Source organism: Sorex araneus, chromosome 3 (assembly GCF_027595985.1).
Source record: "Sorex araneus isolate mSorAra2 chromosome 3, mSorAra2.pri, whole genome shotgun sequence".
Lineage (NCBI taxonomy): Eukaryota > Metazoa > Chordata > Mammalia > Eulipotyphla > Soricidae > Sorex > Sorex araneus.
The window spans coordinates 120,383,598-120,410,899 of NC_073304.1; the positions used below are offsets into that span (position 1 = coordinate 120,383,598).

The 27,302-nt window shown below is 51.5% G+C and overlaps 1 protein-coding gene across 3 annotated transcripts in view; it reads left to right on the forward strand.

The window, feature by feature from the left end:
• Positions 1-27,302, forward strand: part of LRRC20 (leucine rich repeat containing 20) — a 74,008-nt gene that overhangs the window by 31,630 nt on the left and 15,076 nt on the right. For all 3 annotated transcript variants that reach the window (XM_004615489.2, XM_055130641.1, XM_055130640.1), the window contains 2 exons: positions 4,124-4,273; positions 23,420-23,587. In XM_004615489.2, coding sequence (XP_004615546.2) covers positions 4,124-4,273; positions 23,420-23,587 — 318 coding nt within the window. The remainder of the gene's footprint in view (positions 1-4,123; positions 4,274-23,419; positions 23,588-27,302) is intronic.

The following is a 27,302-nucleotide window of genomic DNA, read 5'->3' on the forward strand; positions in this document are numbered from 1 at the left end:
GGGCCGTTAGATTCTGTAACATCCACAACAAAGATTCCTCTCAAGCTCTGTAATTTCGCACAGAGCACAGGCATTTGCTCTTTGTAGATGCCTCAGCCCACCCCAAACTGTGAGCCTGCAAAGCTGGTCTAGTCTGGCCCCCAGTCTCCTCTCGTGGATTCAGTCGTTGGCAGGACTTGACACTCTCCTGTGCCAGCCCCACGCGTGTGTCTGAGGTAGGTCCCTGGCACAGCCCTGCATGGAGCTGACACAGGGCCCTGCCATGGGCTGCGCCCAGAAGGCCTGTGGATTCTGTCGTCTGGACATTTTCCCTTTGTCCCTCCGACTAGCTCAGTGAGGCCATGAGTACCCCACCCACCTGCTGCAAACCTGTTGCATCTGTGCTTGTCTTGGCCTCTGAAGTCTTCCCAGTCCTCCAGGACAGCAGGGACCAATACAGTCACACTGCATGAGCCTCAGAAGTTGGGACTGCTTAGGGCAGTCAGAAAGGCTTCTCAGAGGAGGTGATGTTCAAGCAAGAGTAGAGAGTTTTATTATTTGACTCACATAGTATTTATGTGAGTGAGGGAGAAAGGCTTCAATTGAAATTCTCTCTGTAGAATTGACATTATCATTACTGCTCAGAACAAGATCTTCATGTTTTTTAATTTATTTGGTTCTGGGGACACAAATGTGTAGGGGCAACTCTCAACTCTGTGCTCTGGGGTCACTGATGGCACAGGTCTCCTGCGTGCAAATTCTATGCTAAGGGCCAGAGCGATAGTACAGTTGGTAGGGTGCTTGCTTTGCATGCGACTGACCTAGGTTTGACCCTCAGAACCCCAAGCCCACCAGGAGTGATCCCTGAGTGCAAAGCCAGGAGTAAGTCCTGAACACCACCGGGTGTCGCCCCAAATCAAACAGATAAAAAGCCTGCCTGTGCTCGGGGCTGGAGCGATAGCACAGCGTGTAGGGCGTTTGCCTTGCACGCGGCCGACCCAGGTTCGAATCCCAGCATCCCATATGGTCCCCTGAGCACTGGCAGGAGTAATTCCTGAGTGCAGAACCAGGAGTAACCCCTGTGCATCACCGGGTGTGACCGAAAAAAAAAAAAAAGCCAGTGAGCTATCTCACTGGCCCCACTAATAGGATTTTTAAACACTATTTTCTGGGGAAAAACAAAACAAAACAAAAATTATTTTCTGTGTCCAGAGAGACATCTAGGGGTTAAAGCGCTTGCAAGAGGCCCACCTGGGTTTGATCCCGATATGTTCCCTGAGTAGCGCCAGGCATGACCCCTGAGCACAGTTGGGTGAGCTCGGAGCACAGCCAAGTCTGGTCTCCAAATCAGAAACTGACCAATCAAAGAAATAAAATTATTTTCTTTCTGGCCCATAGGGCTGTGATGGAGCCTTTGCAGATCAATTCATTTTGCCGCCCCTGGCCATGCCTGTGGTATGGTTCTAGGGCTGAGCACACAGGTGCATGGCTGCTGCTGTGGTGGTGCTGCCCACTGGCCATGGTCTTTGCTGAGGATTGTGTCCCGAGAGCTGTGGCACTGGGACATGTGCTCACAGAAATACATCCCAGCTGTGGTACTCACAGACGGCCCTGCTGCCATGCTTTTGAGAGGAGGTCGCTGTGGTCCTCACACATGTGCTTGCCAGGGGTCATATTTCCTGTGTGTGGGGCTCACCAGGAGGTCACACCCCTGGTTGTGGTGCTTATGCATGCGCGCGTGCGCACACACACACACACACACACACACACACACCTGGCTTCAGTAGGACAGGAAATCACTTATGCTGGGGAGCACAGACAGAAGAGCTGCCAGACTCACATGGCAGAGCTGATAGAATCATATATGACACACATGGCAGCACCAGGGCGAGGACTCATGACCACTCACTTGCCAAGCCGGTGTTCTACTGCTTATTCTGCAGGCCCCTGCATGTTTATTTTGCAACATTAGTCAAAAGCCTTGGGGCTGGAGGGGCTGGAGTGATAGCACAGCGGGTAGGGCGTTTCCCTTGCACATAGCTGACCAGGGTTCGATTCCCAGCATCCCATATGGTCCCCCGAGCACTGCCAGGAGTAATTCCTGAGTGCATGAGCCAGGAGTAACCCCTGTGCATCGCCAGGTGTGACCCAAACAGAAAAGAGAAAAAAAAAAAGCGCCTTGGAGCTGGAGAGATAGTAGAGTATGTAGGGTATTTGCCTTGCATGGGGCTGACCTGGATTTGATCCTGGCACCACTTATATGGTCCTCTGGGCCTCGGAGTAAGCTCTGAGCACTCTGGGTATGGCCCCCAAATCAAACTATAAGTAAAAAAGAAAAGTTTATTGAGAAGAGCTGAGTTTACTGAGAGATGAGTCAGTGTTGTTGGAGTAAGAGAGTGATATCAGGGTTTGGATATGAGAGGCGACTGCCAGTTGTGGGGGCAGACAGAAGCAACTCTTGTAGCCCTCCCGCTGCCCGGACGTCGGGAGTTTTGTTAGCGGCTCTAGTGCTCATCATCACATTCCATTTTCCTAATGGCCCTGCTCCGTCAATGATGACACCCCAATTTTGCACATGAAGAAACCAAGGCTTGGGAGACAGGAGTGACTCGCCTGCTTTTTGAGCTCACTTGCTTTCAGTGTCTCCTGGCTGCTGTGTATAAACAATAACCTTACCGAGGGAGGATTCACTTACCAGCCTTGCAGCCCCTTAAAAACACAGTCCAGTGGTTTACGTCTACTCAGAGCGTCTCAGCTGTCACCACAGTCACAATTTTTGCTTTGTTTTTGGGACACACCTGGCTATGCTCAGGGCTTAGTCTTGGCTCTGAATCACAGTCACTTTTGGGAACATTTGTTGATTGTTTTTGGATCATGTTCGGCAGTGCTCAGGGATTACTCCAGTGTCCAGGGGTCACTTCCTGGTGGTGTTCCGGGCACCACGTAGGATGCCAGGGATCCAACTTGGGTTGGCTACATCTAGGCCAGTGCCCTACCTGCTGTCCTATCGCTCTGGCCCCACATTTCAGAACATTTCTATTTCCCCCAACCTGCTACCCCACAGCCTCCACAGCCCCATGCACAAGCAACCACTAATCTACTGTCCATCTCTGCAAGTTGACCACATGTCCAGTTCATATAAGTGGACTCAGGTGGCCCTGTAGAGCCCTTTCTCACTGGCTCTTTCGCTTACCGTAGCATTTTCAAGGTTGCTCCATGTTGGATCATGTATCCTTGCTTCAGCTCTTTTTTTTTTTTTTGCTTTTTGGGTTACACCTGGCGATGCACAGGGGTTACTCCTGTCTTTGTATGCAGGAATACTCCCGGCAGTGCTCAGGGGACCATATGAGATGTTGGGAATTGACCCTGGATCAGCCGCGTGAAAGGCAAATGCCCTACTTGCTGTGCTATCGCTCCAGCCCTCAACTCATTTCTTTCTTGTTTTTTCCTCACTTTTTTGTGCCTCATTTTGCTTTTCCATTAACCTGTTGTATTCAGGTGGTCTCCATTGGTGGCAACTGAAAAATGTTGCTTGAACATTTATAAGTCAAGTGTTTCTGGGAGGAGGTCCCTGGATCCGGGGCCCAAGTATTGAGTTATTTGAGGAAGGGTCCGCCTGTCTCCACTTGGGTATCCCACCCGTCTCCTCCTGGACTTGCTTTCAGAGTGGCAGATCTGAAGGAAGTCCAGAGTCGCCAGCCCTGAGCGTTGCTGTTAGCAGAGGAGTGGACTGTCGAGGAGGGCTCAGCCCAGAGATCTCTTTGATAAGTTCCTGTGGATTCTTTTTTCATTGCTTGTTTCCTGTTTGTTTGATTTGGGGGCTGTACCTGGCGGTAGTGCCCGTGGACTCTGCAGGCTTTAAGGACACCACGGTGAATACCAGTCGCTGTGGTGCCGGTGAGCCCCTCTATGTGTGTTCTGGTGTAGACTGTGACTACGGGGAAGGTGCTAGAACAATCCCCGCCATGCCTCAGTGTACTCAGATGCAATGGGCGGTGACAAAGAAGGCTTTGGAGGCGAAGGGCAGCTTGTGGAGCCCAGCAGGGGGCGGTGACAGGCTCGGCGCCGGGATGCGTGTGGTTTGGGGCAAGTCCTTGGGAGCTCTGGTCGCTAACTCTGGTGTGTCTTTGCTCTTGGGCCACAGACCTGGCCGAGTGCAAGCTGGTCTCCTTCCCCATCGGCATCTACAAGGTCCTGCGGAATGTCACCGAGCAGATCCACCTCATCACACTGGCCAACAATGAGCTCAAGTCCCTCACCAGCAAGTTCATGACCACGTTCTGCCAGCTCCGAGGTAGGCTGGTCTGCTGGGGGGGTGGGGGGGTTGCCAACAGTGCTCGTCCTTCAGGCTCTAGCCTGACTTCAGGTGTCACCGGTCTTGCCTGTGGGCAGCCAGACCACTGCACCCAGTTCCAGGACGAAGTTCTGGGGCAACCCGGCTGCTCCCTCTAGTCTGGGTGTCTGTTCATGTCATTCCTTCTGCTGATGATATGGACTACACAGGGTCTCGGTGGCAGCCAGGGAGAGCAAGCCTGCCTGCTTGCCTTCCTTCCCCTCCCTCTTTTCTTCCCTCCCTCCCACCCTCCTTCTCTCCTTCCTTCCTTCCTTCCTTCCTTCCTTCCTTCCTTCCTTCCTTCCTTCCTCCCTTCCTCCCTTCCTCCCTTCCTCCCTTCCTCCCTTCCTCCCTCCCTCCCTTCTTTCTTTCCTTCCTCTTGTTCTCTCTTTCTCTTTTCTTCCTTCTTTCCTTGCACACCTGGTGGTGCCTGGGTTACTCCTGGCTGTGTGCTCAGCAGTGACCCCTGGGGTTATTCAGTGGGCCCTGTCCAGTGCCAGGCATCAAACCACATGCAAGGCCTTAGCCCTCTGCTATCTCCTGGCCCCTGACTCTGCAGTCCAGTATTGTCCTCCTGTGCTGCTTTCTTGGGCAGCACCGGCAGACACCAGGGTCATTGCCATGTCCTCTGCTGAACACAGGGTGCCCATGCACAGGGTGCTTGGTTGGAGCTGGCAGGCGGCAGCAGGTGACCAGTGCAGGTCTTTGGAAGTGGCCCCTCCTGATGGGTCCAAGGCAGTGGCTCTGCTGCCCCCTGCCCAGTGAGCATCTGCCTCTCCATCTGCCTGTGACGACCCTGCCCTCTGCAACCCTGGGCACTTGGTTTGTGTTTGCAGAATGACGCGGCAGGAGAATGAGGGCAGATGCGGAGTCCGGGAGAGGTGAGGCTGGCCTCAGGCATGTCTACCTGATCGGGTCCCCAAAGGGAGATCAGAGGCTGTTTGGGGAAACCAGCACTAGTTCAAAACGAACTAAGAGGCTGATGAAATTGAGGGACCCAAGTAAGCAGCTCCCCGCCAGCCATGTTTGGTCTTCCCAGAGGAGATGGCGGCTTGGGGAAGTGTCCCCATGGGAAACTGTGATGTGGCAGCAGTCCTGGGGTAGGGGACTCCCTGGTAGTGCCCCTGCCTTGCATGCTTGAGGATTCAACCCTAGCACCTCCCCATATCACTGTGTCAGATCCTACCACTGTGATCCTTGGTGCCCCCAGTCAAAACTGTGAGCACAGCAAGCAAGAGTGTCTGTCACCCCCTTATCTGCAGTGTGGGATCGAGCCCTGTACAGGGAGCAACCAAAACCAAGGGAAGGGGACGAATAAAAAAAAAAACCAAAAACAAGGAGCGCAATATAGAAGCCTTTCAAAGGGCACTAACATCCAGATTGCAGTGAATCGTGTGGTTCTTCGTTCCTTGCAGCTGCATCGTATTATCATGTTAAGTGAAGAAATTTAACAGAAGGACAAATACCGGGTGATCGTATTTATTTGTGGCAGATAGAATAACAGTTCAAATGAATGTGAAGTATCAGAGGTGGGTACCTAGATTACCATGGACCCTAGAAATGAGAAAAATGGGGAGGAACAAAAATCAAGGTGGGGAGGGAAATAAAGAAGAGGCAGGGGGAGGTAATGGGTAGAGGGCAGGACCCTTGGGCACTGTGGTGTAGAGATGAGGTATGTGTATATACCTAACGTGTGTGTGTGTGTGTGTGTGTGTGCAACAGAGCCAACAACATTGCAAGCATGAGACCCAAAAGACAATAACTAAACTTAAGAACATGCCTGTCCTTGAGGCTAGAGTGATAATACAGTGGGTAGGGCACTTGCCTCACATGCGTCAGACCTGGGTTCAATCCCCAACACTCCATATGGTCCCTAGCGCCCCACCATGAGTGATCCCTGAGCCCAGAACCAGGAGTAAGACCTGAGCATTGTCAGACATGGTCTAACCCCCCGCCTCCACTCCAGAAGGTGACTATCCAATAGAAATGAAGAGCAAGAGAACTGATCTTTAGTGGAAAGTTTGCCACTGAGGGGAGGAAGTGGGGACAGGTCAGGGGAGGGAGCACTATGGCAATGAGAGAGGAAAGTGGTCACTATGGACCAGGACAGGGGCACTGAGAGGAGGTAAGGTGATGCCCATGAGACCCTCTCAGTAACAGTACTGTAAATCACAATGCCTAAAGGGATGGGGAAGGGAGAAACAGAAAAAGAAAACAATGTCTGCTATAGAGGCAAGCTGGGGAGTGGGCGGAACGTGGGACATTATTGGAGGGAAGTGGACACTGGTGAAGATGAATAGGTGCTGGAACATTGTATGCATAAAACCCAATCATGAACGACTTTGTTACTTTGTAATTCATAGTGATTCATTTTAATAAAGTTTAAAAAATCCCAAAACAAAGCATTAGTACGTCAATATAGAAGATCTACAGATGGTCAGTAGGTAGCACTGTAGCATCGTCTTTCACCGATTTGCTCGAGCAGGCACCAGTAATGTCTCCTTTGTAAGATTTGTTGTTACTGTTTTTGGCACATGGAATACGCCGCAGGGAGCTTGCCAGGCTCTGCCGTGTGGGTGAGATACTTTTGGTAGCTTGCCGGGCTCTCCGAGAGGGACAGAGGAATTGAACCCAGGTCGGCTGCGTTCAAGGCAAATGCCCTACCTGCTGTGCTGTCGCTCCAGTTTGGGTCAATAGGTACATGATAAAAAAAAAATGCTCTGCATCCCTTATCATCAGGGGAAATAAAAATCAAAACAACGAACTATCACCTCATACCAGTGAGCCTGGCACCCATCACAAAGAACAGATAATCTTTGTTGGCAGAGATGTGGGGTAAAAAAGGTGCCTCTTTCACTGCTGGTAGGAATGTTGACTGGTTCAGACTATTTTTGGGAAAACAATATGGAAACTTCTCAAAAAGCTAAAAATTGAGCTTCCACATCATCCAGCAGTTTCACTTTTTGGCATCTACCCCAAAGGCCCAAAAAATTATTCAGAAAAGACACTTGAGCTGCTGTGTTTATTGTAGCACTGTTCATAACAGTCAAAATATGAAAACAGTCCAAGTACCCAAGAGCAGATAAATGGATAAACAGATCCTCCAACTGGTACATATACACAATGGAATATCATAAGAAGAGACTATAAGGAAAGACAAAAGCATGCAGGTAGCGCTCTATGGATGGGTCTGGAAAGTATCATGTGGAGTGGGGTTAGTCAGGAAAGGGACAGACCAGGATGAGCTCTCTCATATGCAGGATAGGGAGAAGCACAGGAGGGAAACAGCAAGCAAAAACAACAATGAAGTCTGAGAACAGGGCTGCAGAACTGATCTTTCCTTGGTGGAGGAGGGTGGAGGATGGGGGTAGTTCATGGGTGGGACCCTTCAGTGTAGAGTGTGAATATGGAGCATCGTGCATATGAAAACCCTATTGTTAGCAGTGTTGTATATCATGGTCCCTAAATTTTTTAACATGTTGATGCAGGTATGTGTGTCCAACAGGTAACTCACTCTCGGATGTCTCAGAGATGTTGTAGCCCACTCTGGCTCACACGGGATGTTACATGGGCCAGACTGTGCCACCAGATATATACAGTAGTTCATTACATTGGCTTGGCAAATAGGGAAAGAACTGCCATACAGCTGAGAATAGATTTACTTCTTGATAATTTTAAAATTGTAATTTATATTTACTCAAGAAGGTAGGATTTCTTTACAGGAGCTTCCTGATGTCAAGAAACCCAAAGTCAAGGGAGGAGGGGGTGGGAGGCATACTGAGATCTTTGGAGGTGGAGAATGGGTACTGCTGGAGGGATGAGTAACTGATCATTGTATGACTGAAACGCAAAGACGAAAGTTTGTAAATATGTAACAGTACCCCACAGTGATTCACTAATAAAAAATAATAATAAATAAATAGTAAAAAAAAGAAAACACAGTACAGTGCCACCACCAACATGGAAAAGGAAAGGAAAGAAGGGTGGTGGGAGGCCTGATTTGTGTGGGCGTTGCTCAGAGACGCTCACGGTACTCATCACCTGTGTGCCTAAAAAGTCAAAGTAAACTTTAAACTTTCACTTGCGAGGCAGTGGTCATGATGGTGATGGGGGTGGGTGATGGTGCTGTCTGTGTGTGGTTGTGATTGTGTTTGTGTGATGGTGTGTATGTGTGTGATATTTTGTGGCTGTGTGCATGTATTTGTGTGCATACATGTATGTCGTGACATGTGTATATGCATGTGTGCATGTGTGTATCATTGTATGTGTGTGTCATGGTATGTGTGTATATGTTATGTCGTGGTATGTGTTTATATGTGTGTATGTGTGTGCATGTGTTGGTGGTGCTAGGTCAGAGTGCAAAACTTGTTCTGTGGGCACTTTGGACCTGGCCAGTTTTGCCTCAGCCCTGCAATTGTTGGAGCTGCTACTTTGCCCAACTAAGAGTGGCTCAGGGACCCGCAGCCCTGTGGAGCCATAGGGGTTGAGAGTAGAATCATTTAGAGGCTTCTGCATGTGGCAGGGGAGCGGATGCCCGCTGCTGCTAGGGGGAGCCCTCTGTCATTTATTAGGCTGCAAGTTGCTTGGTCCTAAGTTGGTGGTGGTGGAGGGGTGGGGAGGGCGGGTGCCCAAGGTCAGGGGGACTGCCCTTTGGAACTTGGTCCGGCCTTCAGGGTGCGTTTGTTGCAGACCCCAGGGATTGTGTGTGTGGAGAGAATATGTTCCACAAGGCTGACTAGGCGCGTCCCGCTTCCTGCACCACTTTCTGTAGCTAATGGCTTGGTGTGCTGGCTCCAGTTCTATTTTTATATCGTCTTTGTGTGTGTTTGGTCTCCCAGCATCCTGCCTCTCAACTCAATTCACCAATGCTTCACAAGCACCTGTTGTGGGCAGGGCCATCCATGGGCACAAACAGTGAGTGCTCGCAGAGGAGCCCAAAGCACGGGGGGCAGAACCGTCCTGGCTTCCGGAAGGGCTTTACATGCATCAGCTGAGTCCTTACTGCAGCTGGCCTTGGGGCAGGGTGAGAGCTGAAGAGCACCAAGGGTCCTAGAGGAGCGCGCAGCCTTGCAGGAAAGCTGGGGCCTCCCCCGTAGAGCCGCGCCTCATGTGACTGTGTTAGCAGCAGAATGTGCCCCAGGACACGTGGGGAAAGAGTGCCGACTGTCCCTTGATGGCTGTGACCTTCCGCCGGGGTGTCCGGGCAGCCTCTGTTCCTTTCTTGGCTTCTGAAGGAGAGTATGCTTCTCCCCAGAACCTCCATTTCTTCTCGGAGACAACTGTGTGTGGAACCCCCCGGTGCCTGAGAGCAAAGGGAAAGGAAAACAGTGTTTACCGCAGTAAAACATTAGCCAGGGAGAGGACTCAGAGGCTCGGCATAGACTTTGCCGGCAGGAGGCCTGGTTCTGTCTCTGGTACCACTTGGTCTCTGACATTTCTTGGCCAAGAAATGTCTCCAACAAGGAGCGGGAAATTGTCCCTAAGCACCAAATGTTGTTTTTCAAAGTTTAAGGCTTGGGGCTGCCTGCAGGAAGAGCTAATGAGAGCTCTGCTGAGCTGCTTCGCCGGGCTTCCCGGGGCAAAAGCCTGTTTATATACTGTTTGTACCATTCTCAGTAGGCCAGAAATGGATGTTTGAAGTCATAGAAAAGGTCAAGCTTTTGTCTATTTTTTTAAAGGAAACTTTATGTAAACCCCATGATTTACAAAGTTGTGCACAATACAGTTGTTTCAGCTATTCAGTGTTCCAGTACCAGTCCGACAACCAGTGTGACTTTCCCTCCCAGCCTTCTCCCTTAGCAGAGATAATTTACTTAGCAAAATAATTTACTTTACATTGCTTGTTGCGATACATATCACATAATGATATTAGTAAAGTCGTTATCTGAGGATTTAATGAGTTGTGAGTTGAGCCTCCTTAGTTACTGTTTTCACTCTCTGAGCTTAGTGGGCTTCTACACAATGTTCACATCTAATTTTCTGCTCTGCTGTGTTGTCATTTCTGTGATGTTTGGAGGTGTCATGTGGCCACATATGTGACTACATGCTTCAGGGGCTTCAGTGTTGAGACATCAGCTGCCGGCATCTCTCTGGCATCTCTCTGAGATCAGTCCTGATGCTGGGCATTTCTCTGGCAGCAGCAGGAGCCAGATGTGGGTGGAGAGCCGGGCCTTTGGCAGGGCGGGGACTTGCCTGCCTCCATCCCATGAAGGTTCCAGAGATCTGGCCTGGCAGCAGCTGGGCCTTCCTGCAATGCTCAACTGCCAGACACAAAGCTCTTGTCTTTGGATAGGCCTGGTCAGTGTCCCGCATCCTTGGATGGATTAGAAGGAAACTGCGCAGGTGAGGAAATGCGAACCAATAGGCCTCTTCCTGGAGTTATTCCCTCAGCCTCTTACCGGTCACACAGGCTTGGCCGTGTCTCGTGTCAGCCAGGGGCTGTGCTGTACTCGGGCTTCATAATCATGGAGTTGCTTTGTTTTCCCTCTGACCAGCTCAGAGAAACCTCTGCGTAATGCCCCTCTGCCCGAATCTTCTTCCCTGCTTTGGAGAAATGGTCTATGCAGAAGGAGGAGGGTGATGCCATGTCCCCATGGGGCCATCACTATCGCTCCAGCCCTAAGGTTTTCCTTTTCTATCTTTAAAAGAAACAAACAAAAATAAACATGGAAAAAATAAACACCCCCAAATAAATAGAGAGTAGGTGCACACCGCATAGTCACCCAAAGGGAGGCTAAGGAAAGAAATTCTTCATTCCTGCTGACTGCACATACCCAGTGCCCCTGCCCAGAGACACCTTGGATCAGCAGTTCTAAAGCCAGCCTGCAGGGATGCACCTGTGTCTATGATGATGGCATCTGCAGAGTACCACCGCAGGCAGGCAGAATAGCGTCCCAAAATTTGACAACTAGAAAATTATGCCAAGTCAGTAACTGTTATGATGTTCATGCAGATGAGAGAACAGTCACTTGCTTGAGATTACACAGTGAGAAGGAGAGGGCCGGGGCTATGTGTCCAGGCTCAGAACTCTTTCAGTGATTGATGGGAGAGGAAATGAGCAATTTTGCTGCATGCTGGTTCCACTTAGCGGTGCCTTTTTAGAAATTGGTCCGTGTCAGTCTGGGGCGAGTGGCCTGATTCTTTTTACGGGCGCCGAGTATTTGCTTAGTGCTTCATTTCAGCCTGTCTCACACACTTCCTCTGTCCACCCAAGGATGAATGTGGCTTCCAGAAACTCACTTCTGTCCCCACCCTTCTTTCTGGCCACTGAGGGCCATGTCCTGGGCCATGTCTCTCTGTGATGCTTGCAGAGTGCAGAGCAAGGGCCATTTGAAGGACACTGATTGTCCTCTCTGACTCTGCCTCCCGGAGAGGGCCAGGGGACAGTCGCAGGCTGGGAAGATGATTGCTCATTGAATTGCTGTAAGATAGTGGCGAGGTGTTGATTGATCCTCGTGGACGGGCAGTTTGGGAGCTGACACATTGTCTCCCAGCCTAGCTACCTAATTACTACAGGCCGGCCTCGTCAGCGCTTTAATGGGAACCAGCAGGCCCCCGTGGAGGTCAATCGCAGGCCTGGCAGTTGTCCAAGATAAAGATGAAGCAGAAGTGGTAAGAGGAACTGGGAGAAGGAGAGGTCAGTTCAGGGATACCGGAAACCGCAGTACAGTGGGAATAAGGCCGGCACAGTGAAGGGCTGGTGTCAGGCTGGTTATAGTCTTGGGTGTGAGAGAAGGGAAGATCCTCCACAGCCTCTGTCTGTCCTAGGATCCCCATTTGTTTGTCTCTGAATTTTGACTGGAGAACAAAATTTTGTCCTTTCTGGCTGGAAATCTGAGCTCACCTCCGGCTCGAGAGAGCCTCAGACCTTCTGTCCGAGAGTCAACTTAACATGGTGCCTCGTTGCAACTCCAACAGTGAGAAGGAATGTGTTATGGAGGGCCCAGAGAGATAGTAAACTGGGTAAGGATCTTGCCCTGCGGTCTCCCAAGCCCTGCTAGGTGTGAACCCTGAGCACAGAGCCAGAAATGATCCCTGAGCACAGAACCAGGAGAAATGATCCCTGAGCACTGCCAGGTATTTTCCCCCCTCCCTGCCCCCTCAGAAAGAGACTGTATTATGAGGCTGGAGAGAGTCCAGGGGCTTAGGCACTTGATTTGCATGCTGTCAACCCAGGTTTAATGCCTGGCACCCCGTAGGGTTCCCCAAGCACCGCCAGGAGTGATCCCTAAGCACAGAATCAGGAGTAAGCCCTGAGCACTACTGGCTGTGACCCCAAAACAAAACAAAACAAAATGAGGAAGGGCTTATATCATAACCCCAAGGATAAGAAGCGAAGTTGGATCTGGCTGAAACTGTTTAGTTAGAAGCTGAGTAGACCGGCCATGTAGGTAGCCAGAGGTATCAATCAAGCTTCTCTTCTTCCTGTGAAGTAGAAATGGCGGAGCCAACCTCAGATGGATGTGGTGGAGCTGCACGAGGACTTGAACGTGACTGGCACTCCCACGGATGCAGGGACATCTGCCCAGGAAGCTGGCTCACTCTGCTTCCTCTGGAGAGGGCCAGGAGCAGCTCCATAGTTTGTTTGAGGGTGTTTTTTTTTTTTTTTTTTGGCTTTTTGGGTCACACCCAGCAATGCTCAGGGATGACTCCTGGCTCAGGAGTGCAGACTCAGGAATCACTCCTGGCGCTGCTAGGGGGACCTATGGGATGCTGGGAATTGATCCCGGGTCGGCCACGAGCAAGACAAACGCCCTACCTGCTGTGCTATCTCTCCAGCCCCAACAGCTCCATAGTTTGGATAAATCTAGCAGCTCTACTACAAACCACTTTGCACTTATAAATTTGAGAAGAACAGGATCAGTTCTCTGAAAATCACTATCTGCCAAAATTCATCTAAGATGAAATAGGCCATTGGAACCGCCTGTACCTAACTGAAGAAGTTTGATTCATCAGTACAGAGTTCTCAAAAAACAAAGAAATCTCCATGCCCCCATGACTTCACTGGTGACCCTACCAAGTGTTTAAAGGAGACTGAACATCAATTTCACATGCTTTCTTTCAGGAAAACTCATGAAGGGGGGCACATGTTCGATTCATGCTATGAAACCAGTATTACTTTTATTCAAATCCAGGTAAAGACAGTTAAAGGAAAAAAAAAGAAGAAAAACTTATAGACCAATATGTTTTATGGACCACGATACAAAAATTCTCATAAAAATTAGCAATCAAATCCAACAGTGTATAAAGATAGTTATATGTTATCACCATGTTGATTTGTCTATTTTCCCAGATATACAAGGTCGATTCAATATTTGACAATATAATCCATAATATCAAAACACTAAAGAAGAATCATTCAATTTTATCTATCGACATAGAAAAAGTATTGGGAAGGGGCTGGAGAGATAGCACAGCGGGTAGGGCGTTTGCCTTGCACGCGGCCGACCCGGGTTCAAATCCCAGCGTCCCATATGGTCCCCTGAGCATGACCAGGGGTAATTCCTGAGTGCAAAGCCAGGAGTAACCCCTGTGCATTGCCAGGTGTGACCCAAAAAGCAAAAAAAAAAAAAATAAAAAAATAAATAAAAAAAATAAAATAAAAATATAAACTCCTAGAAAACGTATTGGGAAAATTAAATTCCAACTTCTATTTATCATTTTTTTTAAAGGCCAAACTTAACAGTCTTGGAATACAGGGGACTATCTCCACTTAGCAAGGAATATCTATAAAAATTCTACAGATAACCTCAGATTTCATGATGAAGTACTTTCCCTGAAAGATTAAGAACAAGTCAAGGCTATTTATTTTCATCCTGAAAATTCTAACCACTGCAAAAAGACAAGAAAAAGAGAAAAAACATATATACAGCAATGAATTATAACCACACATTAGTGATAATGGCCCATATTCAAAAGAGTCGGAATAGCAAGTTTGGTGAGGATGTGGAAATTTAAAGGAGTTTTGCTGCACTATTAGAGTGTAAACTGGTAATTACATTCTGTCAAGGAATCAGTCTGAAGGGCCTTTTAAATTCAAAAAGGAGGACAGGAGAGTTAGCTCAGCAGACTGGAGTTCATGCTTTGCCTGGAAAGGCCTGGGTTCTATCCCAGCAACATAAACACCCCCAAGTATTTTCAGGAATGACTTTGTCCAAGCAGACAGCCAGGAGTAGTCTCCAAGAAACACCAGGTGTGACCACCCCTAACAATAATAATAATATCAATTATTTTTTTTTGTTTGGGGCCCACACCTGGCAATGCTCTGGAGTTACTCTTGGCACTGGACTCAGGAATTACTCCCGGAGGCCTCGTAGAACCATATGGGGTGCCAGGTCAGCCACATGCAAGGCAAGCATCTTACCCAATGTACTACCTCTACAGCCCCACTACTCCTAGGATTTACCTGGAGAGTATAAAATACTGATTTGAAAGAATATGTGCTCCCTATGTTCATCACATTGTTCATTGTATACAGAATTGGCAATCAACCTAAATATTCCATCAGTGGATAACTGGAGGAAGTTGTGGAATATATAATCAATGAAATACTACTCTACTTTTTATTTTAAAGATAGAATTGTGGGAAGGATAGATAGGTAGAATAGATATATTTTCCCCCCAAGAATCCTGGATATGATAAGGCAAATGCTGTACCACTGAGCTCTATCCCTGACCCAGAATAGATGGTTCTTGAGATGGTTAGAATAAGTGAAATAAGGAAGGAAGTCTCAGACAGTCACTGGATGGTCTCACTCATGAATGGAACAGAGATAACTGGCAAGTGCATTTGGCAAGAAATAACAAAACTAACTTCTGTGGCCAACAAGGCAGTATGGGGGTAAGGTGTCTGCCTTGCCTGTGGTGGACCCCAGCTTGATCCCTGCAACCGCATGGTCCCACAAGCATTGCCTGGTACAGCACTGGAGGTGCCTGGGCACCACTGGGGTGTCCTGAGCACCTTCCAGAGGACCCCAAAGGACCCCCCCGCAGCACCATATCCCCAGGCCTCACAGTGAACTGCCAGCCCACCAGGTTGAGAATCACTTGGGAAGGGACCCCAGGCCTTCTGAGCACTGCTTGAGAGCCCTCTTCCCCAGACCTAACTCCTAGACTTGGTGAAAACTCTGGTGCTTACCAGAGGGAAAGGGGAAGCAGGGCATGGAAGAGGGGCTTGGGGGTGTTTGTGGCCGGTGGTGGAGGCACTGGCACTTCGGTGATGAAGGTAGTGAGTGTGACAGACAGGCCTGTGAACCTAAGCTCCTGAAATCCCCTTGTACTGTGAACGAAACTGAAAGTTAAAGGAACACAAGGTATGTAGACTGGAAAGGAAGAAATAAAATTATCTGCTTGGGGCTGGGAAATAGTAGATGGGCACGTGCCAGATTTGGTTCCTGCCACCACATGGTCCCCTGAACATCAATGGGTGCAACCCTCCAGGCCTCAACACTAGTGGGTGGCTCCGACATCCCCACATTGCTTTGTGTCCCAGGGCCCTGGCACTGAATTTAGGGCCTGGTCAACTGAGAATTACTGGAGGCCCCCTCAGCCCTTCCCCAGTCTCCTGAGCACAGCTTGGGAGCCTCCCACACTCAGACCATCACCAAACAAAAACTCCACATTATGTTTTCAGGGAAACATAATTGTTTCTGTGTGTATGTGTGTGTGTGTGTGTGTGTGTGTGTGTGTGTGTGTGTATGTGTGTGTGGCAAGATAGTTTTTACTGAAACTCATTTAGAAGGATGTATGTGAGGGGAAAGGAAGAGAAAAGTATGTATTTGAGAGAGAACACGGTCTTCTCCAGAGCAGAAATTAAACAAGCAAAGGAACAGACCAGCAATATATATGTTCAAGGGATAATGGGCTTAAAGAGCAAACAAGAAACGTAATTGTTTCTATAGAAAACTCCAAGGCAGGCTGGGACACAGTGCAGTGTACTTGCCTCTCATGCAGCTGCAGCTGGCTTGGGTTTGATATGTGCCACCCCATAAAGCCATTTGCCATCACTGCCAGGGTTGATCCCTGAGCACACAGCCAGGAGTAGGACCTGAGCACTGCCACCTATGGCTCCCCCCCCCCCAAATAAAGGGAAAAAAAACAGGAAAGAAAATGCCAAAACTCTTTTTTAATTTAAAAAAATTAACAAAACTGGGGCTGGAGCAATAGCACAGTGGGCAGGGCGTTTGCCTTGCACGCGGCCAACCCGGGTTCGATTCCCAGTATCCCATATGGTCCCCTGAGCACCGCCAGGGGTAAATCCTGAGTGCAGAGCCAGGAGTCACCCCTGAGCATCGCCGGATGTGACCCCAAAAGCAAATACATAAATAAATAAATAAATAACAAAACAATCCTAAAGTAATAAACATGTTGAGCAAGTTCCCAGGATGCATGATCAACAGAGAGCCGCCCTGGGCGTGAGCTTTCATCCTCAGAATGCCTTCCTTTGTCCCGGTTCACTCAAGGAAACCCGCTCTTCCCGGCACTCAGGTGCCGAGCCTGCCTCCAGCGCCAGCCCGACGATGTCCCTCCCTTCCTTAGCCAGCTGTCTCTTGGCTTCCCTGATTGATTGGTCTCTTTGCTGTCTCTTAGATGCCGATTGGCCTCTTTGCTGTCTCTTGGACACTGTGATTGGCGTCTTTGCTATGGCATCCCCAGGACTCTACATCCACTTCCTTTCCATACTTTATGTTGACATTAAATACCCTCCAAATAGTGGCTGTAATCTTATTTCTTCCCTTTATTACTTTCTCTCTCAAAGGTGTGCCAGGTTGTTAATGGGAGGATCTCCTGTTGCCACAATTCCCCCATCACCTTTCAATGACTGCCCATGGTTGGTGCTGAGTGAGCAAATGGTAGCTGTATTGGTTTTACTGTATCTGATGGGCTTTCCTGCAAACTCTAGGTCATAACTGCATGCGTAACCCTTTTTTTTTTAGAGGGGGCACACCCGGCTTGCTCAGGGCTTTGTTTGTTCTCAGGGGTCATTCCTGACCAGGCTTGTGGGGGTGCCATATAGGGTACCAGGAATTGAACCTGGGTTGACCACATGCAAGGTAAGAGTACAGTACCCACTGTACTATCGCTCCAGCCTCAATTTCCCCTTCTGATTCCAGTCTGTCTTTAACTTTCCATTTGGTTTCTAGAAAATCTTTCATAGCTGGAGCGATAGTACAGCAGGTAGGATGTTTGCCTTGCACGCAGCCGATCTGGATTCGATTCTTTTGTCCCTCTCGGAGAGCCCTGCAAGGTACTGAGAGTATCCCACCTGTCAAGATCCCCGTGGCGTATTCGATATGCCAAAAACAGTAACAACAAGTCTCACAATGGAGACGTTACTGGTGCCTGCTCGAGCAAATCAATGAACAATGGGATGACAGTGCTACAGTGCTAATCCAACAGTTAAAGTGTGTGGGTTTTGTATCTCTCTGGTGGATATAGTTGCATTGACTGAATGCTTTTGCTTTCTCCTGTTCAAGTATAGGGGTGTAGGTGTTTAATAACCTTTAATGATCACAGCAAGTCCTGTTTCTGAAACTCATTTTTACAGTGCTTGTGTGAAGTGACTGTCAGAATGATGGCCAAGGGCACAGGATGAGCTATTCCAGAGAGAGGCGTTCCTGGTTCTTTGCCTTCATTGATCCACTGATGAATTAGAGGGGATGTGCTGTATGCCTGCTCTCAGAACAGATGCTGCATGAATTAGAGATGGCAGACTGGAAAACCTGGGGTGCTGGAATGGTCCACTTTTCCTGAAGAGGCTGCTATAGTCTGAATCATGGTTTAGAAGCTAGAGAACTAGTTCAGGGATTAAGGCACTTGTCTTGCAGGTGGTTGACCCCTGTTCACTCGCTGGCACCTCAGAAGGTTCCCCAAAACTGTCAGGAGTGATCCCTGAGCAAAGAGTCAGGAGTAAGCTCTGAGCACTACTGGGCATGTCCCCAGAAGAAAACACACAAAACGTAGTTTTTTAAATCATGGTTTGGGAGATGAGAGGGAAAGTCAACCCTCTGGAGGAGAGGTTGGGGTTCATTTGACCTGAATAAGCTACTTAGTCCCTATGTGAATTGGTGGAATGGGTTAATAGAAAATTGAAGTGATTGCATGCAGGCCTTAGCACGAGTATCTGGATGTGAATAATGTTCAGCAAATGTCAGCTGGCCTTGTTACCGTCTGCCATGGTCTTGGGGCTGGAGAGGAAGTGCAGGGGGTAAGGCACTTGCCTTGCTTGTGGTCACCCTGAGTTCAGGCTCTGGTATCCCATATGCAGGAGTGATTCCTGAGTGCAGCCAGGTATGGCCCCAAAACCAAAAAAATTAAAATAAAATAAATAGACCTTTGGGGGCTGGAGCAATAGCACAGCAGGTAGAGTGTTTGCCTTGCATGTGGCCGACCCGGGTTCGATTCCCGGCATCCCTTATGGTCCCCCGAGCACTGCCAGGAGTAATTCCTGAGTGCACGAACCAGGAATAACCCCTGCGCATTGCCAGGTGTGACCAAAAAAAAAAAAAAAGCAAAAATAAACAAATAAATAAATAGACCTTTTGCTATAAGCTAGTTTTTGGTCCCAGCAGAAGAGCGCTCTCTCTCTCCCTCTCCCTCTCCCTCCCTCTCTCTCTCTCTCTCTCTCTCTCTCCCTCTCTCTCTCCCTCCCTCTCTCCCTCTCTCTCTCCCTCTCCCTCCCTCTTTCTCTCTATCTCTGTCTCTGTCTCTATCTCTGTCTCTCTGTCTCTGTCTCTCCCCACCCCCTGCCAGCCCAGCACTGTCTCTCAGGCAGCAGGAGCTCAGTGTATAGACGTGACCAGCAACCCCTCTCCAGCAGGTCTGTGCCCCCTTTGAGATGCTGAAATGGAAACACGTCCCCCAACGCCTGCCCCGTTTTACTATAGCCCCTTTGACTCCTTAATGCAGTTAAAGAGCTGAACATCCACCTTCTGCTCCCCTGGAACCTTCTGCTTCTCAGAGAAGCCACCAGTACCCTTGCCAGGGAACCTTTCCCTGGAGTCACTGCAAAGAAAGGCTGCACCTTGGGTGGCTTTCCCTGGGGAATGAACTGTGGCCAGCAGCTGAGTCTGTGTCCACAGTCCCTTCCTCACTGGAGCCTGGTCCAGGAGGGGTCTTGAGGACTAGATCCTCTCTAATTCTCTTCGTGAAAATGGTTGTGGGGGCAGCTACCTCCTGGTGGGATTTGTGGGCCCCCAGGCAAATACCCAGTGGTGCATGGGGGACCGTATAGTACCGGAGATGGACCAAAGACCTCATGCATGCCAGCCATCGGCTGGATACCCTTTGAGACTCTTCCTCTGCCCCCCTTTTTTTCTTGCCACACACAACTGGCACTGCTCAGGGCTGCTCCTGGCAAGGTGCTTCGGGGCCAGTATGGATTGTGCTTGAGGAACCATGTGGTGCCAGGGATCGAACCTTGGGCTCCCACATGCAAAGCAATCTCTAGCCTTCGAGCCATCTCCCTGGCCCATTTTGGTTGTCCTCAACAACCCCTGTTAGCCCGCCTGTACATGGAGAAAGCCAAGAGCACATAACATGTCACAGTTATCCTTTCGAGGGATGGAAATGCCTTTCAGTGCTTTGGACTCTTATAGCACATCATTTTGAGATAATGCTTTTCTAAGGAGAAAATGCATTTAAAGTGGAGCCACTTTTCAGAGCAAATCGCTTATGTGTCAGTAACAAATAATCAGAAAGCTCAGAGATTTAAAAGGCCCAAAGTTTGTTTTCCTCCCTCCAGACACACAGATCAGTATGGGCTGCTTCTCAACCATCCTAACTCAGTCCCAGCCCGAACCCCCGGGGCTGAGGGAACCCCTGTGGCCTGTTACTGTGCTGGAGGAAAAGAGGGCGACTGCATGTGCTGCCCTTGCCGCCCCCCTTGATATTCCTCCTTCAGCCGACTGCTGGCTGTGCCAATCCCTGCGGCCCCCCAGAGGAAGAGAAGCTTATGTGAGCTTAGACAGTGTCCTCACTGCAATACACGGTCAAGTCTCCTCTGATCCTTCTCAGATTCCTGGGCACAGACCAGAGGCCAGTGGGAGGTGGAGGCCATGACCCCTCCGCTGGCCTTGAGTGCGTGTGCTCCATCTCTGGGGCCCTGCCAGTTGCCAGCTGGTACCCATTTCTGGCAACTGCATTCACCTGCCCTGCCTGGGGCTCACTCCAGAATCTCACGGGTGGATTTTCCTTCCACCTCCTCCACCGATGCTTCTCGCCTCCAGCTTTGGGCTTTACAGTGGCGTGGCTACCTTCCAGGGGCCTTCAGCTCACCAGTAGTGTTGGCAGTGGATTGGCACATGTGGGTGCACTCGTGCCTGACTCCTAGGCCACCTCTGGCCTGTTTTGAGAAACAGTTCTAGCACCAACAGGGCCAGGAGTGGGCACAGAGAGGAAGATACTAGCAGAATAATAGAGCATCTCTCGGGCATCCACCCCAGCAGCAACATCTCATTTTAGGCTATGTGCTGTTCTGAAGCTTCTGCAGATGATTTCCGTGGTAGCTATGCCACCCAGTCTCTGTTCTCAGGCTCTGGGGCCCTTAAGTAGAGTGGCTTAAAGCATGGGTTCTGGTAGCTGGCTGGCTGGGGTCAGCGCAGGCGCTGCCATTTCTGACATCCTGACTGGGGCAATGGAAGCCAGTCCAGACCTGCTATCACAGGTGATGATGGGGAAGTGGTGTTAAAGCTAGGTGAGAGAGGGGACTGGGGTGTGCACAGTTTAGTTGTACTTATTCCTTTTGGGGGAGGGGCATTAGGTCATACCTAGAGATACTCAGGGGTTACTCTTAGCTCTGCACTCAGGAATTACTCCTGGCAGTGCTTGGGGGTGGGCCATAAGGAATGCCTGGCAATGAACCCAGGCCCACCACAAGCAAGGCATCTTAACTGCTGTACTATCTCTCAGACCCCTAGAAGGTTTTTCTTTCTGGATTTAAGCAAATGAACATTGCCATGTAGTATTTCTTTTTAAAAAAAATTGAAAAACTAAGCTAGAAGAAAATTCAAGTGCTCCACTTTACCCACAATGTGACAGTATCCCTGTTTGCTCGGGGTCATAAATAAAAAGGAGTGTTGTTAAAATCTGCATGGTAGGGACTGGAATGATAGTTCAAAAGGTAAGACACTTGCCTTGCATATGGCCCACCCGGCTTCCATTCCCAGCATCCATATGGTCCCCTGAGCACCACTAAAAAGGATCCCTGAGTGCAGAGCCAGGAGTAATCCTCAGCATTACCAGCCCCCAAACCAATCACCATCATCATCACCATCATCATCATTATCATCACCATCATCATCACCATCATTACCATCATCATCTTCATCACCATCACCATCATCTCACCATCATCTCACCATCATCATCATCACCATCATCATCACCATCATATGACATCACCATCATCGTCATCACCATAATGCCATCATCATCATCACCATCCTCTGCATGGCAGAGTTTCACGAAGTTCCTTCCCTCCTGCTGGAGATTTTCTCCTGTGGTTCCTTCTCCCTTTTTCTGAAACGGCTTTCCAGTTATGGTGTAGGTGACTTGACGAGGGTCCTGGAGAAAACAGCGCTCCCACCTCTCTGCTCGATCACCTGGGCAAGGTCTGGTGTGGGCCAGTTCTGGTGAGGTCTGCTGAGTGTCTCCCAGGCATGGAGGCTCCCGTCCCACCCACCCCACGAGCTGCACCTGAGCCTCACTTGTTTTGCACAGCATGGGAGATGATCTCTGACACCTGCCTTCAGGGAGCCATGGACTCAGGCTGGCAAGAGGAGTTGCTCTTTGGGGGGAAAGGAAAGTTAGTCTTCACCTTGGCATGGACATTTGCGCATTCCAGGTCCATCCCATCGCCTTCCCTCACAGGAAGGAATTTCAGGAGGAAGTAAAATAGTTCTGTTGACAAGAAATTTACCTGCGGGGGGGGGGGGAGAGAGAGAGAGAGAGAGAGAGAGAGAGAGAGAGAGAGAGAGAGAGAGAGAGAGAGCTCTCAAATGAGAGCATGGAAGGAATCAAGAACCATCTAATCAAGAACCATCTAACCATCTAGGAAAGAACTGCAGGTGCAAAGATCCTGAGGTTGCGTCTTACCTAGGAGTGTTCGAAGAAACATTTTCTGGCCAAAGCCTGTTTGGAAGTATTGGGGGTCCACTGACTCCCTCCTTCCACCTGCCTTCCTGCTGTCTGGATTGGATGAAATCCTGGATGCCTTGGGTCTGTGGGTGTGGGCACTGGTGCTGCAGACAGAGCCTTGGTCTCAGGATGTCCCTGCAGATGGGGAAGTGAGTCACAGGACAGGCCCTGCACTGTCCCTTGCAGGAAGGGAGAGAAAGCTCCATGTACTGATGCCCGTGCTATATATAACTTGGCTGGCATTATTTGCTACTTGTCTTTTTACTTTAGCGGTCTCTAGGAACCTCCGGGGCTACTGGCCTTGGGTGACAGGGTGGCACCCTGCAGCCCTGGGGACTGACTGCAGACCTGGGGGTGCTGTCTGAGGCCCCTGTCCTCCCACCACCCTCTGGCTGCAGCCCCACTTTTGATCCTGTCTCCCACCTTCCTGTTCAATAACCAATCCACCCCCGCTGCGCGCACACACACACACACACACACACACACACACACACACACACACACACACTGTCCACTGGGCCCTTTCTTCTTGGGGATGACAGAGCACTCCCAGGGAGACTTCTTGGGGAAGAAGTTCATGGCTCTGCCAGGTCAGGGTTCACTCATGGGGGTTCCTTCATGCTCAGCTCCCAGGGCGGCCAGCCCCCTGCTATGAACCTCACTCTTTATTCTCCTAGGAGCCAGGCCACTGCCCCGGGGGAGAGGGCCAGTGGCAGGGGGGTGTCCTTGTGGCAGGCTGCATCCAGAGCTTCCCAGTAAGCCTGGGGCCTCTCATGGTTCTGTGGGGAGAGCCGTCCGCGGCAAGCCAGGAGCAGAGAGCCCCCTGGAAGGCGGAATGGCCGATGTGGGTCCCCCTCCGCACAGTCAGGGAACTGGCCCCCAAGGTGGCCTTCCGCTGCCATTGCCATCTCGGCCCAGGCCCTGGGCTCTTGTGATCCCTCACCCTTCCTTGTCTTCCCCCCAACCCGGCAGAGCTCCGCCTGGAAGGGAACCTCCTGCATCGCCTCCCCAGTGAGGTCAGCACCCTGCAGCACCTCAGGGCCATCGACCTCTCCCGGAACCAGTTCCGGGTCTTCCCCGAGCAGCTCACCACGCTGCCTGCGCTGGAGACCATCAACCTGGAGGAGAACGAGATCGTGGGTGAGTGTGTGTGGCAGCCTGGTCTGGGGGGGCCCACCACCCGCACCCCCGCCCCTTCCCACAGTCTCCAGTGGGCACCTCTAGGGACTCCCAGACTTCGGGCATCCCAGGGCACAGGCTGGGGAAGGTCACATGGGATCCCACCTTCTCCTGGGCAGATAGGAGCCCTAGGCTTGGGGAGTCAGCTGGGGCTTCCCTCAATTTCCCCTTTTGTATCTGCCTCTGACCCTTCACCTCCAACCCTTCACCTCTGACCTCTTCGTACTTCCCTGAATGCTCCCCACCTCTTCCTGGCATCACCCTGCACTCCTTTGAATCATGTAGCAAGAGAAGGCCCCTGCAAATGGCATTTTTCTGCCTTACATAGACAGGCCTCACCCCCAAGGGTCTCCCCTACATCCACAGCAGACCCCCTCGAGCTGGTGGCCCGGTGAGGGAGCTGCCCACGGCCCACCTGCAGGGTCTGTGTCCCAGAGCCCCCGTCCCCGGGAAAGCACGCAAAGTCCCCTGTTGTGGCCCCCTTCAGCTGTCCCCGGAAAGCTCTCAAGAGTGTCCAAGTCTCCAAGTCACAGAGTTCCACCCTCCTGGGCCCAGCCGTGTTGTCCCTGACGTTCACACTCGCAGTGGCCTCTGCTCTGCTTCTCTGAGTGCATCATGGAAAGCAGGAGCTCTGGGGTGGTCTGGGCGCTGGGCAGGGAGCAGGACGGGCCCTCCTGGTGTCATGCGGGAGGCCTGTGGTGCTGGCGAGTTGGGGGGCCCAGCTACATGCTAAGGTTCAGGGTTCACTCCTCACCGAGGGGTAAACTGAGGCTCTGGGTGTGAGAGAGCAGCTGGTTGCTGCTTTCACATGCTGAAGTGCCAGGGCAAGAAAACGGGATCCCTCAGCCCAGAACTGGGGTCCCAGGGAGGGGCTGGGATTCAGCCTTGTCCTCCCAAGACCAGTCGCTGGCCGGCACCGTGTCACTGGCCGCTCAGCCCCGCAGTGCCTCTGAGCAGAAGAAGCTGCACAAGTGCCCACCCTGCTGGACTCTCCTTCCAGGGCCTCCTGGATTGCTGTTGACCTTTCACCCCCACTGCGCTGGCCAGGCCCGCCTAGCTGGCCCCCGCCTCCTCTCTCTCTGTTGGCTGTCCCCAGTGTCCCTGCTGGCCAGGCCCACCTAGCTGGCCCCCGCCTCCTCTGTCTCTGTTGGCTGTCCCCAGTGTCCCTGCTGGCCAGGCCTGCCTAGCTGGTCTCTGTCTCTGTTGGCTGTCCCCAGGGTTCCTGCTGCTGATCCAAGTGCTTACATCTGCCCAGGCTGGGAGCCTCAGGCTGGTGAGGACCGGCCCAATCCCAGCTAGCCTGTAGCCCCTCTGCCAACCTCAGCTTCTTTGCATCTCTCCAGTGGAGCCCTAGTGCGGGAGGCGGTGGCTGCTGGTGGCACCTCAGTGCTGGCCGCACAGCCCCGAGCAGACCCCCAGGGTGCCCGCAGTTCCCCATGAGCGCTCTCAGCAGGCGAGACCCTCCCGGGCCACAGGAGTTGTTGGTTCACTCTGTCCTCACCTCTCCCGGCCACTCCGCATAGCCTGCACACGACTCTGCACGGGACCCATCTCGCAGGCACCCAAACGTGGGGTTAAGGCCACGGGGCGCTTGTGTCCTAACTTAGACACGGGTGGAAACTGAGGCTTCGAGAGGTTTGTCCCTGACCCTCACCGCCAAGTGCCTGCTGCACACCTGACCAGGTCAGTCAGCCCTGGGCTGTTTCCCCCTCCTTGGGACCCTCGACTGTGCAGCCTGGCCCAGGCCTGGGTGCTGTGTAGAAGCTGGGGGTCTCCCTTGGCCCCCCAGACCTTCCTGCTTTTCTCCAAATGCACAGAGCCTCATCCAGTCCCAGAGCACACCAGAACTGTCGTGGTTCTCTCGCACCCTCCAGATGGACCAGAGCTGGGCTCTCACCAGCCCCCAGAGCCCAGGCGGGGGAGGGGCTGTGGTCCTAGGGAGGCACGGGGTGCATGGGCTGGCCACTGCGTCCCACTGCTGACCATGGATGGCCTCCCGCTGGACGTGACTGGGATAATGGTGGCAGGCACCAGCAGGCCTGCTGGGGCCTCTTGTCTCTTGCAGCTCTCAGGGCTATTGGAGGTTTTCCCCATGTGTCATGTTTTTGAACAAGACCGAAACGCAGGAGCTGTCTTTTTATTTATTTATTTATTTATTTTTATTGAATCTCCATGAGATACAGTTAACAGCGGTTACAAAGCTTTCATGTTTGAGTTTCAGTCACACAGTGATCAAACACCCATCCCTCCACCAGTGCATATTCCCCACCACCACTGTCCCCCGTATGCCCCCCTTTCCCACCGTCCTCCTGCTTCCATGGCAGACAGTTTCCTCCATGCTCTCTATTTTGGGGCACTATGGTTTGCAATACAGATACTGAGAAGTCATCACGCTTGGTCCTTTATCTACTTTCAGCACGGGTCACGCAGGAGCTATCTTACAGCTTACCTTTCAGGGACAAAGAGAAGGTTCACAGGGCTGAGTGCAGGCTGTGCATGCAGAAGGCCCGAGTCATACCCTGGCACCGCATGGTCCCCTAAGCCCGCTGGGAGCGAGCCCTGGACTCGGAGCTGAGAATAGCCCTGAGCATCGTGGCTTGCACCACCCCCCATCTCCCCCCAAGCAAAGCTTGAGTTCAGTGTAGAGAGCCGAGCGCATGTCAGGCAAGTCTCGGGAAGCACCTACCCAGGGCCGACTCTGGCCGGCCACCAGGGAGCCCCCTGGAGTCTTGGTGGTCGTTCTTCCCTCCCTCCCTTCCTCTCTCCCTCCCTCCCTCCCTCCCTCCCTCCCTCCCTCCCTCCCTCCTTCCCTCCTTGCCCGCTCCCTCCCTCCCTCCTTCCCTCCTTGCTCCCTCCCTCCCTCCCTCCTTCCCTCCTTGCTCCCTCCCTCCCTCCCTCCTTCCCTCCTTGCTCCCTCCCTCCCTCCCTCCTTCCCTCCTTGCCTGCTCCCTCCCTCCCTCCCTCCTTCCCTCCTTGCTCCCTTCCTTCCTTCCTTCCTTCCTTCCTTCCTTCCTTCCTTCCTTCCTTCCTTCCTTCCTTCCTCCCTCCCTCCCCCCTCTCCCTGCCTCCCTCCCTCCCTGCAGTATCAGAAATTGAACTTAGGACTTCGCACACGCAAGGGGAGTGCTCTTACACTGAGCTACATCCCTGGCTCTTCTCAGAGTTCTGTTGCGAGAAAGGCCGAGGTCTAAAGCCACAACTCTGCCATTAACAGGAGCCCTCGTGCCCCTCCCCGCCCCCTTCCCCTGCTGCCCCACCCCTGCAGCCTCCTCTCTTTCTGCAGTGTGTGTGTGTGTGTGTGCGCGCGCGCTCGCGCGTGTGTGTGTGTGTGTGTGTGTGTGTGTGTGTGTGTGTGTGTGTGTGTGTGTGTGTGGTGTGTGTGGGGGGGACAGTTCCACCCTTGGTGCTTGGCTGCTTCTCCGGGAGGCACTCGGTTTACCCAAAAGGAATTCAGGCCCGGATGCCGCCCTCCCCCGCCCAGCAGGGGCCTCCTTAGAGCAGGTTCAGGGAGCAGTGGCCTGGGCCCAGGAGGAAACAAGCAGATTTCACAGCAATTAGTGCAAATTAGACACAGCCCCTAGCCAGGCCCACATGAGCGCCTGTTGCAGCCCTGCCCACGAGCCCTGTGCTGAGCCAGCGAGCCGGGCGCTGGGCAGAGGCCGGTGCCATGCTGGGT